Here is a 12,731-nt window from a genome sequence, read left to right on the forward strand (position 1 = left end):
AATTAAAAAATCAACAAGTATCTATTTTTATTTTTTTTATTTCTTTAACGTCACAACAGTAACAATATTTCCCTAAAAATCTGATAATAGGTCCAAAATGGCTTTTCTCCCGAATAAATTGTATTTGTCAGCCATCAATAAACATATTGAGTTACACATTATTATATAAATATCATTTATACCTTAGTGATTTGAGAATATAATTCTACATTCTGATGTAACAAACTTAGGATTCGTGATGGTCGATTTGTCTGGTGCAGCTGTTTATAACTGTGCTGCATTACAGAATATCATGTAACTTTTTGAAATAAGGGAGCTAACTACCATGCTCTTCTGATCAAGTTTTTATGTTCATGATATGACATCCGAAGCCTCCTGCTCTGAGTGTAAAACAGGAAACATGGTGATATGTCAAACACATACTGAGCAGATACACACTATGATCGGGTGAATGCTATTTTGATTGCCTTTATTGATGGGTGGATGGAGGGATTTGTTCATCGATTCATATTCCAATCACTAAAATTTTATTTTAACTAGCCTCGGTAAAATATGTATTGCGCCAATCAATTACCATACAACAACGAAAAAATAGTCATTTCCTATGCGTTCATGTCTATTGTTTCAAACTGCTTCCTCCAATTCAAAAGCAGTTATCAATATTATCTACCAACATACATGTATTTATTTACACGAAGTGTTGAATAATAGCTTAACCTCCAAAAATGGCTGAAGCCAATCTGTAACAATTCATGCCAAAAACACTGGCATTAAAACAGTACCATAGGTGTACAAAATAGAGAAATATGATGTATACTAACAAACAACAAATGCATATTTTATTTTTATAACATGATTAAATGTTAAGGTATAATCGAATAAATCTTTATCGTTTCCTAAGGCTAGCTTAAAGTTAGATGTTCTCATATAATCAATACTTGATGTGTTTTAATTACATATATGTTCAGGTACAAATGTAGAACATGAAAATTAATAAGAAATAAAATAAAATAAAGCTGAGAAGTCCTCAAAAAACCTTCCATTCAACAAAAATTAAGTTGAAACCGTTAATATCATCATCTCTTGTGGTTTTGATTAAAGCTATAAAGTCTGGAGTCCACTAAAAGCTAACATTTCAGTAAAACGACTCTCATATTTTCTAGGTTTTTAAATAAATCGGGCAAGTTTATGAAAACATGTGGGTCAATTAATTACCTGTAGATTTACTTTACATGTCAGCACATGTACTGTTATCTCCGCCAGTATAATTAAGAGAACTATGGCTACAAATAGGATCATTTAGTGCATGAAACCGCTATAAAATTGCGATATTCTCGATTACTCTATATTATATTACTATTAATGAGGATAAACAAAAAATAATATAACAAAAACTAAAACAAAAAATAAGAAATTTTCAAAACCCTATCTCGAACCAATGATGTATTACCCTGGTTGTTTTTCTGTTAACTGTTGTACATGTAGGCTATAGTTTAAGTTATTACAGTATTACCTTATAAGTCATTATATGTTTTCTGTATCCTTGAATTAAAACCAATTATCTATCTATATACATGCATCAGCTAGGTAGCGAATACTCTTAATAAGATCAACTCCACTGTCTGAACAAAATATACCAATCTGTGTATAAAATGGATGGAATTCGGCAGGTCAATGGGTCGACATCACAAGGACTATACTGATGCTGCTAGATTCGTCCCCGTTCTATACCTGAGGGGTAACTCTCGGTCACTTATGAGTTTTGTACACACGTAATCACTGTCACTCACAGAGCCTAGCGCAAGCGTCTTGTCACCGAGATTCAGAGAACACTGCAAAGATGTAGAAAGAATACGTCAATGTTGTGGATATTATTACAAATAAATACGCAATACCATCGAATGTGTACAATGAAAACAAAATCTTTCATGTAATGGCAATGTAATGCAATGTAATGTCTATTAACAGACATAATATTAAGATGATACCTATAAACAGACAGAATATTAAGATGATACCTATTAACAGACAGAATATTAAGATGATACCTATTAACAGACAGAATAGTAAGATGATACCTATTAACAGACAGAACATTAAGATGATACCTACCTTAAATGATGTAAGAAAGTCCAGACCAAGTACGACATCCGGTATATCCCCTGTAAACACATTCCAGGCAGAAACATTATGTTATTGATTTTGTATCTTATATCCGATTTTTTTAAGATATCTAGGAAAATATTGTTCAAACTATTAAATCTTTTCCTTAATATCATGAGATCTGAACACAAGTTTATTTTCAGTCTGAAATATAATGTGGATGGTAGGCTTTCATTAATGATTCATACTTAAAATAAATCCAAAAAGCAGATGCAAAATCCAAATGCTAATAAGTGATATGTAAACGTCTACTTTTCGAACGTTTTTAGAGGAATTAAAGTATAGAATGAAAAAGGTACATTATATGTGTCATAGGAAAATTATACATAAAGCCTATTAATCTGAACACATACACAATTTACCATGGCGTTTACTAGTATTTAATATGGGGGAAAAGAAACAAATGATCTCGATCGCCTGTATTTAAAGTATGATATATGTAGCTACCGACAGAGAGGTGTGAATGTATTCAGGGTTTAAGTAAAATACAAGTTAGCATTTCCTAATTTCACGAAATCACATTTTATGCATTTTCGTAAACAAAGCGTCTTGATTGACCAACAGTATAACATGTACTGTACCTCTAGTGTGGAAGTCAAATTGTAGCGTCCGTTCCTCTATTGTAATCGGAACACCCGTAGCCATGTCTCCCATAAACTTCATATTCTCGTCCGAGCCGAAACTGTCAAAGAAGCACATGGAGTGATAACAAAAACACCGATTAAACTTTCAAATAAGTTTGGCCTTACAATATAAATTGACATTATAGCTATATCTATACCAGTTCTTAAGCGACAGGGGAAATACTGATTGAACTGTAATTCCCATTCCGTGCTATAAGATGCTATATTATTAACGGTTTGATTTTTGGGGTTCTGAAGGTTACTTCGACGCGTGTTACTATAGTTAAATGGTGAATAGCAATGTAGTAACGACATCTTACCATTCTAAGACATGGCTTACAGTTCGACTCTGACTTACATGTGTTGGAACATGTGTCTGTTTATGATCGATGACATCACACATGTGTTGAGTAGGGCCTTCACACTCTTACCATTAAGCTGTAAATAAAAATAGCACCATCTCAGTGTAATCTCCACACAGTATAACCTTGCCACTGTATAATGAATATCAAAACAATGGAGGCAATCCAAGCAGTTGCTCTCCACTTGTAATATCTATCAGTAAACATCTCGCGATGTACAGAGCATGCAAATTAATCTCTCATACTGTAATTATCAAACAAGCGTACACTATCCAAGCTGTTGTTTTCCAACTATGATATCTAAAGGAAGACAACTTAGGATGTACAGAGCACACACCACGCACATTATTCTCTCATATTGTACAGGCAGTTTGTATGGTCTGATAAACAAGTGTACCAGCAAGTGAAGCAGGATAATGCATGTCATTAGATCAAAACCTGACCGGAACACAAATCTGGTGCCAAACAGCAACGAGAAGGAAGGCAAGACCAGAAACCATGCAGGCATAAAAGAAATAGAAACATAAATTAAACCGGTGGCGTTTCCTGGTTTTATGGTAGTTTACTTGTAATGTGCATCACATGTGCAAAATCTATGTTGTTGCATGTATTTGTTTACAAAGTATCAGGTAAACAGCCATCCCTCGGTGTACCGATACATTCTCAACATCACTTTCTGCTACTTCTAATTGTGTGTTTGTGTACCGACGTTGTGGTTTAGGTTTGAAGTTTTTTTTTAATTAGGAAAACATCATACATTGAATAGCTTTGACGTATACTAAATGATATATGATATCCACTGCGTTATAGAACATTCCTCAGTGACTATTGCCATAACAATAATCTTTTGATTACTGGTTTCATTCTTAGGTACTCTATACATAGAAAGCTCAATCATCCTTAAAACGATAAGCATTGCGTGTCCATACTAAGGTCTACTTCCTAAGCATGTGCAACAGTCTGCTATCTGTATAGATTACATAAGAGATACAATGTATTCCCGAGAAATAGTAACATTGCTTGTCGTTGCCATGCGTCTGTCTAAACACCAGAGTGAAGTCTTTATATAGCCTTATCATGAATAATTATTTGAGTATCTATTTATTGATTTGTGACGCACCGTTGATGTTGTGAATAAGAATGCATGATTGATGCGGTCAATCTAACAAATACTAATGTCGCGAAATTTTAGAAATGCAAACATAATTTTCTCTTTTCTTACTTTCTCACTTTTTTAATGTTAAATGTTTTTCTCGATACGTTATCATAATTCATAACTCTAAAAGCGTCTTTGTAGATATAAATTTTCTTTCTCAAATGTCATTTCATAACATTTGTTTTTGTATTGCTTTGACAACACGGTAAACTGATTTTAATTTGGCAGTAAAAATAATTGACATAAAGTTATTACTAACGCATTTACTTTTCAGCGGAACCTGTCTGAACCAAACACCATATGACTTCAGTATAGAACGGTGTCCCGATTACACAGGTTCTACAGGAATTTGGTTCTGATTAGAAAGTAAGCATTACGAAAGCAAGAACTCATAGGCTGAATACATGTGAGTAAACGTGTTTTTTTAAAAAAATCACTATTATAACATTTAACAGAAAAAATGTACAGTAGAAAGAAAAAGTAAATGAATTCAAATCCTGAACCCAAAATCAACTGGCGAAATTGAACATAACAAAGATGAACAATAGGATCCAAGGGTCACCGAACAAATGTTAACAACAGGAACCAAGAATACACCGAACAAGTGTTAACGAAACTGTCCGAGGAACACCGAACAAGTGTTAACGAAACTATCCGAGGATCACCGAACAAGTGTTAACGAAACTATCCGAGGAACACCGAACAAGTGTTAACGAAACTATCCGAGTAACACCGAACAAGTGTTAACGAAACTATCCGAGGATCACCGAACAAGTGTTAACGAAACTATCCGAGAAACACCGAACAAGTGTTAACGAAACTATCGGAGGAACACCGTACAACTGTTTACAATATCAATCGGAGATACACGAACCAATCCTAACAACTGGAACCGATGAAACTGTAAACCAATACATAGAAGGTCATATTAAATCATGCGTGATGATGTCGCTTTCTAAATCCACTTTGTAAATTTATTAATAATATAGATAGGGAGCACATTCTAGGAAAGCTATACGAGCAGAACGTAAACTGTTATTAACTACTATTATTTACAATTTACAACACAAATAACATGAACTATCAAATACAACAGCAATCAAGTTCACACTGTCTTTACCTTACACTCTATAAAGGGCAGACAGGGCGTGTCTGTTACAGAACGCTTCGTGGTGTGATATGTCGTTTTTTCGACGTTACCAAAACTACGTCTGTGAGTATTCATACGCCGTGGTATAAGTAGGTCCCTGTCAACTTGTGGTTGCTCACGATCTGTTATATCAGAAACTGCACCATTAGATACCAATTGTGATCTCCTTCCCCTAGGATCCTACAAAAACGAAAACAAATTTCAAAACATTCTACTCTGGACATGATTGAGCAGAGATAGATTTATTCCAGATTTCATAATTCAATATCTTATAGGGCATTTGGCAATAATGACAATATCGCTTTAGCCCTGGAGCGAAAGTGACTGTTTTAAGGGACATAGGGATGTTTGCGGACAACATCAGGGTATGGGCAATGCAGATATATTAATGCATAGAGGAAAACGAGATTACGAGTGAGACAGAAGATACAAGGTTTGTTGGCATGTTATTCAAATGTAATCAATATCAGACCAATAGCAAACATTTTTATCACTTACTTCCGGCCAACATTCAGAAGACGACAGTCAAAGATAACATGTATTATATTGATGTAAGATTGATAAATCTGAAACCTAGGAAAGTTAGGAACATCGATTGTTTATAAAGATACCTAAGATCGGAAAGAAAACCTTGCGGCGGTATATCATATCGTACTATGGTATATTTAATAAATGTTCAAGGGTAAGTAAAATATCAAAACAGCTTACAACAGTGTAAACGAATAAAAAGCATCACCTGATACGTAAAAATATAATCATGGCCCAACGAAACAACATAACAGAAGGAAATTCGTCTTGACTTATTTCTTTTTTGCATCCTACATTCACTATTTTTTTTTTTACATATAAACGTTTTTTCTTGTTTATATTTGTACGTTAAATGTAGTGTGGAATCCTATATATGTGCCGACAATATTGTTTACTGGTTGATTCTGATAAAAGAAATGTGTGAATAAATATGTCAATGTCGATACTATATTGACAAATTAATTAGAAAGAGAAAAAATAAATCGATAAGAACTAGTATTTTTATTCACCTTAAAGGATGCCAAAGTTATTGTTCAAGCCTTATGAGAACCACCTTAATAGAAAAGATACCACTGCGTCGACTCCAATCGATACCAATCCAAGTCAATACAAACGAAAACACGAGAACCAGAAACTGTAACAACTACAAAGACAGCAATAGGACCCAGAAACCGGAACAACAGGAAAGACGACAACAGGAACCAGAAACTGGAACAATATGAAAGAGAGCACCGCGAGCAATAAACCGGAACAACTGGCTATACAGCAACAGGTTCAAGACACCGGAACAACTGGAAAGAGGACACCAGGTACCGGAAAAACAGGAGCAGACACCGGACCAACTAGTAAGACTGCAACAGGAACCTGAAACCGGAACAACAGAAAAGAGGACAACAGGACCCAAAAACCGGAACAATAGAAAAGACAACAACACGAACAAGGTACCGGAACAACAGAAAAGACGACAATACAAACAGAAACAGGAAAAATGGCAACAATATCAAAGCACTGCAAATACAGGAAAGACAACAACTTGACCACGGCACTGTAACAACAGGAAAGACAACAACACGAACCAAAAGCTGAAACAACATAAAAGACAACAACATAAACAAGGCACCTTAACAACAAGACAGACAGCAACACGAACCAGACACCTAAACAACAAGACAGACAGCAACATGAACCAGACGCCTAAACAACAAGACAGACATCAACTTATCACAGAAACAACAAAGATAGCAACAACAGGATACCAAAGAAACAACAAGATATCAAAGCAACATGTAAGCATCAACAAAAACTGTCACCAAAACAACAAGAAAGACAACAGCACAACGGAAGAGACGTCGTGATTCCCCCAAAAACCAGACGTTCGTACAATGTAAGTGTTTCCACCACTGTGACATTCCAATGTGAGTTCAACTGATAAAAAACAAAGACGCATGTCGACTACCTGCAATTAAAGACTAATTGCAAATTAAAATCAGGTCGCTTTAAGGAAAGGAAATATCTGAACTGGAACATGTGTACTAGTAATCAATAATTTATCACGCGATTAATTGATTTTTACCTGGAACCTCTCTCTGCTGGTAAGACGTCGACTTCGCTTACCATTCCTCCTATCAATCAATATATCATGCGCGGGACCTATTACCTATCCATTGCAGGTCGCATTCGTTTTTGCAAGGAAGACATTTCCTCCCTCCAGTATAGAGACAAGATTAAACGGCTACAGCGAGGAAAGGACTATACGTATGAAAACAAGTAACTGGTTTTTGGTTTTAGATTGATTGATAGAATCAAATTTACAATTTAAGTTATCATTCTTGGGTCATATGCTTTGTAATAAAATGTTGCGATAAATCATTTTATTTGTTTTTGTATTTTTAAACGGTGCTTAAATCAATCGCTGTACATTTAGACATTTCTTCCATGCATGAAAACACTAATTATTCCGATGTTTCTACTGCCCTGTTAACTCTGATGGATACTGTTACAGGTGCTTGCATGGATAAAATGAAAGCAAGCTTTGTCAGTTTCAATCATCTCTTTTGTGTAGCGCTATATATAGTGGCACAGTAAATTATATACACACTATAAGTATTTATAATACAAAATTAACCAATAGTCCTCGTATTTTCAATTCATATAGTTCGGGGAGTTATGTGCCTTCCTTTCTGTTTCAACAGAAGCTAATATATAAAGCCAAATTGAATTTCAGTAACAGTTGTGTGAAATACCTTGGCGTATGGATGTCATCTACTTTTAATTTAATCTTCACGTTAAAAAAGTTGTATCCATGGCAAATTTTACTGATATATCTGTCATCCGTTCTTTGTATATTAGTATGGTCAGAAGCAAACTAGAATATGCTTGTGAAATATGGTGTCCATATGGAACTACTCTGGCACATCGATTAGAAGCAATATGCCTTTATTTTAATATTCCACCTCTTTTAAACCGTATAATGTATTTAGATCATTTGTTCCTTTTTAAGTGTGTAAAGAGTATGTTCGACTGTCCATATCTTATTGAACAAATCAATTTAATTGTTCCAGACAAATCTCTTAGGTCCAGCTGGACGTAAGGAAAAACAGTGTTTTAATTAGCTGTCAGAAAAATGTTAGCTTCCTCAATGTTTAGCCGGATAATCTATTTAGCAGATCACTAAAAACGTTTCAAACAGAAATGAAACAGATTAGTTTGTTTTATTCATTACACATAGTCTGTTTGAATTTTATGTATCATGTATGTATTGTGTGATAATTTTACATCTGGGCTTGTTGTTTTGTCAATGTTTATTTGCCGTTTTCCCCTTGCTGTCATGTTGTTGTTGTTTTGTCTATGTTTATTTAACGTTTTCCCCTTGCTGTCATGTTGTTGTTGTTCTGTCTATGTTTATTTGTCGTTTTCCCCTTGCTGTCATGGTTTTCTCATAAACCTGTCGTGTAGCACTGCATCTCTCATCAACCACTTGTTTATTTTCAGTTAATAAATCAATAAATCTACATATTTCAGGACTTTATTTTTGTTATTTTTGTTTCAATTATCCGAGCCAACACATCTGCTAAAATGACGTTTGTTGACAATGCAGCCCAATGGCCTAAATGTTATTTTCATTGTTGACATGCTTGTTATAACAACGTAAAATGGGTTAAAGCATTCGGCGACCATTGCTCTGTTCTGTATCATCTTTTCAAATAATGAATGACATAACTGAGAAATAACGTACCTGTCTTGGGCTCGGTATAGGAGTACGTGGACCGTCTACAAACAAGTCACCACCAATCCTGTTTTTAGATTTGTTTCTCTCTCTCCTTATTGCTGCCTGCTTAATGATATCGTCGTCAGCCATGTTGCTGTGTCGTTACTCGTTCATATGGCTCACCTGATTCCAAATAGGTGTACTAATGACGGTGCTGAAATAACAGCAACCCGATACTAATGTTATCCATTGTATTCAAACTAAAACACAGTAAACATGTGTCCTACATCAATGGAGGATATATCCGGTATCTCCGACGAGAGATGGCCACTGTAATGTACATCCGTGATAAATGTTGCATAGACGTTTTATTGATCGGCTCGTGCTTTACCTATAACTACTGATTATACGGACTCGGGTCTCACCGGCTACATACCTGTCTTAGATACACACGGAATGTATCTTAATACAAATATATTCTCTATGTACGTTGCCTGAATGCGATGTTTCTTATGTAATTAGAAATGAGAAATGTATCATTTTGATTTTCGAAACATAAGATCTGAGACATCCTATCCATACAGAAGCATATACTATATCGATCCCTTTACATTTCTCTTGTTTTATATTAATTTCATTTTACTCCTTATTAAGATTGCATGTTCAATTTCAACAGAAGAAATTATTAAAACGAGAATGCAGTGTCCCTAACATGATCCTAAATCATATTATTACATTTATTGAAATATAATTCAGTATAAAATGTAAACAAACGAGCACGACCTGTACATATTATCCATTCATAGATATGTGTGTAATATATATTTTTCCACTGAGGTGACACTTTAAATCAGGACGTAAAATCCAGACAATGAGTATAATGTATTTTTTACAAACATTCCGTATATACTAACGCTACGTTTCGGTACCAGTCAAAGGACGTGTGACCTAAACATCGACTGTAACAAAGCGCTATGGACGAACTGTTAAAGTCTCAGCAAAGACGTCCCGATATGTTGTTAACACTATCTAGTCTTCTACGGGATCTTTAACCCCGATCTGTCGGCGGTGTACACTGTGATATTTCAGCACCTCTACATTGATAATGACGTATGTACCTACTAGTATTGTGTAAGATTCACATAAAAGGCATTGTGACTAAAGGTGTGATCTGACATCGAGTATTATTGGGAAGAGGTAAAATAGTTCAACAAATGAATGTGGATCACACTTGACGTAAGCTAAACGGATATAAAAGCTAAAAAAAGTATAGCCCATTGAACTGATTGTCGAAAAAGATCTGGAGGATGTTAACATTGTGTTTTACCTCAAACATTATTTTATAATGTAGAGATCATTACATGCACTAAAAAGCTGACATTATCCGTTATTTTAATATACAGTATTTATAACCTGTCTCAACCGTACTCAGCTAACCCGGAAACCACATCCCCATGCACATGTAAATAAAACTTGTTTTTAACTGATTGTCCTGAAACAAATCATGTTTATTTGAAGAAATGTTCTCCGTGTTTTTTGGTTTTAACTCTTTTTGTTTTCCTTGCATAAACGTTAATAAACACTTACTATGAATACATCGAACATTTAAATGGACTGCTGTGGGGTGTACAATCGTCATCAAAGTGCATGTATCGTTATGCACTATGCGTAATATTACTCTGTATCACAAAATACACAGAAAACAAAACGATGACGTCACAAATTCATGACAAAGGCTAAACTGGAGGCGTTTTTGTTTCATGTTCCCGATCTAAATGTTTATAAACTGTTTGATTGAAAAACATGCTATGATTGACACTTCGATAAAATGACTCCCAATTGATGAAAATTCAATAAAGGGGCATGTGCAAGTCTACATTTCCCCGAGGTTGTCCATAAATAACCATTAAACAACATGACACGAGGATCGATCTCAATGGAAGTCTCGTTTGAGTACTGCTATACGGCTAGTTTTCTAATCTAATATTGAGCCGTTACTGAGCTCTATGTTCACGTTCATCATGAATATTTTAGCGTTTTCCCTTCAGCCCAGAGACTCACCCTTTCCAGTCACAATAGCTCCCAATCCTAACTATACAGGATAGTTTCTTGTCCTGGTACACATTGAGCGATAGTGCCATCGTTTAGTAATCTGTAAATTGACTTATTTATTGCCAATAACTATGACGTCATAATGAAGATGACGACGCAAAGCTTGTTATCTGACGTCATTATTAGAAGATTGACAAACGTTATAACGTCCAGGGTAAAACATGTTATTTTATCACATACCTGTTGAATCTTGTTATAGTAATACAAGCAATTTTTAGACATTGACATACAACGTTTTGTATTGCACCGTACACTCGTGAATATATTCGTCCCCGCAATAAACTCGTGCTTTCTGATTCGTTAGAAAAACACAAGTGTGTGATCTTGCATATACATGCATGCAAATTTCTCGCAATCACATTGGTCGGATCATATTCACGTGACCAGTTCTCAAAAACTCATGTAGACTGGTTATCCAGTGAATATCGATTTCTAAATATAGCCTATATGGAAATTCCCCGGAATCTGTCGTAGCGCATGCGCAGTTAGACCAGAACGCGATCTGTCAAACGACATTAGCAGAAGCTATTGAACACGCAGTGCATGTCCTCCATGCTTATCTTAAGAAAAAGAAATTAGACGATGTCTTCGAAAGCTACGATGCTGAACTGTTGAATTAAAACCTGGCTAAATTTTACACGGAGGTTCGCGCACACAAATCAGAACCTTGAGTTTTGTTTTGTTTTATATTATTAATGAAGCAAATAATAAAACAGTTATGGGTTTTTGTGCTGGTAAATATGATGTGATATGAACCTGAAAAAGTGATATTGACCTCGGCTTCGCCTTGGTTAATATCACTCTTTCAGGTTCATATCACATCATATTCACCAGCACAAAAGTCCATAATTGTATATTAACCAACACCTACGGGTTTATCCAATGAGTCTAGAGTGAGGAAACTCTAGTATGAGAGAAATACAGGTAAACATATGTTAGTCAAGTTAAAGTTTATGTAAGGAAACAGGTTTTTTAGTTCGAAAACAAAAACAAACAAAAGGGTTTGTATATTGTGTACATTCTAGTTACGTTAAACTCTCGTCATCTTCGTGCCAAGCTATTGTGTTTAAGTTGTATTAACCTCGAAATATGTCCCACAAAACACTGATTCGCTAACGGGACAAACATATTAATGACTGCTCGATACACACGGTTTTAATTAAATATGCATGATTTCCGTGTTTAAATCATTGATAAGATAGTCGAATCTTACCTTTGCATCAACCATCATGCGAATCCCATATCGGCAACTTCAGAAATGTAACATCCACGTACCAGTATTATGTAATAACAGTGCTCATCCCGCACGTTTTGTTTTTACAGTTACGACTGCATTTTATCATTGAGTAGATGACCTCTGTGACCCGTTGACCTTGTTATCTATGGGTGACGCGTTGCTATAGAATCCCCCTGCCCCCTCTACGTATCT

The 12,731-nt window shown here is 35.2% G+C and overlaps 1 protein-coding gene across 3 annotated transcripts; it reads right to left on the minus strand.

Moving 5' to 3' along the window:
- Nucleotides 1–38: 38 nt before the first annotated feature.
- On the minus strand, nucleotides 39–12,669 carry LOC110465856. 3 transcript variants are annotated; one of them, XM_021521980.1, is made up of 8 exons: nucleotides 12,516–12,669; nucleotides 11,252–11,342; nucleotides 9,218–9,404; nucleotides 5,425–5,634; nucleotides 3,145–3,224; nucleotides 2,745–2,845; nucleotides 2,113–2,162; nucleotides 41–1,832 (listed from the first exon to the last, which is right to left on the minus strand). In XM_021521980.1, the coding sequence occupies exons 3-8, from the start codon at nucleotides 9,338–9,340 to the stop codon at nucleotides 1,695–1,697; spliced, it is 702 nt and encodes a 233-aa protein (XP_021377655.1). In that variant the 5' UTR covers nucleotides 9,341–9,404; nucleotides 11,252–11,342; nucleotides 12,516–12,669; the 3' UTR covers nucleotides 41–1,694. The 3 variants fall into 3 exon arrangements, with proteins under 3 accessions (XP_021377663.1, XP_021377655.1, XP_021377645.1); XM_021521970.1 differs by lacking the exon at nucleotides 11,252–11,342; XM_021521988.1 differs by lacking the exons at nucleotides 5,425–5,634; nucleotides 11,252–11,342; nucleotides 12,516–12,669 and having other exon boundaries at nucleotides 39–1,832; nucleotides 9,218–9,774.
- Nucleotides 12,670–12,731: the final 62 nt, after the last annotated feature.

The sequence above is a fragment of the Mizuhopecten yessoensis genome, unplaced genomic scaffold (assembly GCF_002113885.1).
Source record: "Mizuhopecten yessoensis strain PY_sf001 unplaced genomic scaffold, ASM211388v2 scaffold1595, whole genome shotgun sequence".
NCBI classification, from domain to species: domain Eukaryota; kingdom Metazoa; phylum Mollusca; class Bivalvia; order Pectinida; family Pectinidae; genus Mizuhopecten; species Mizuhopecten yessoensis.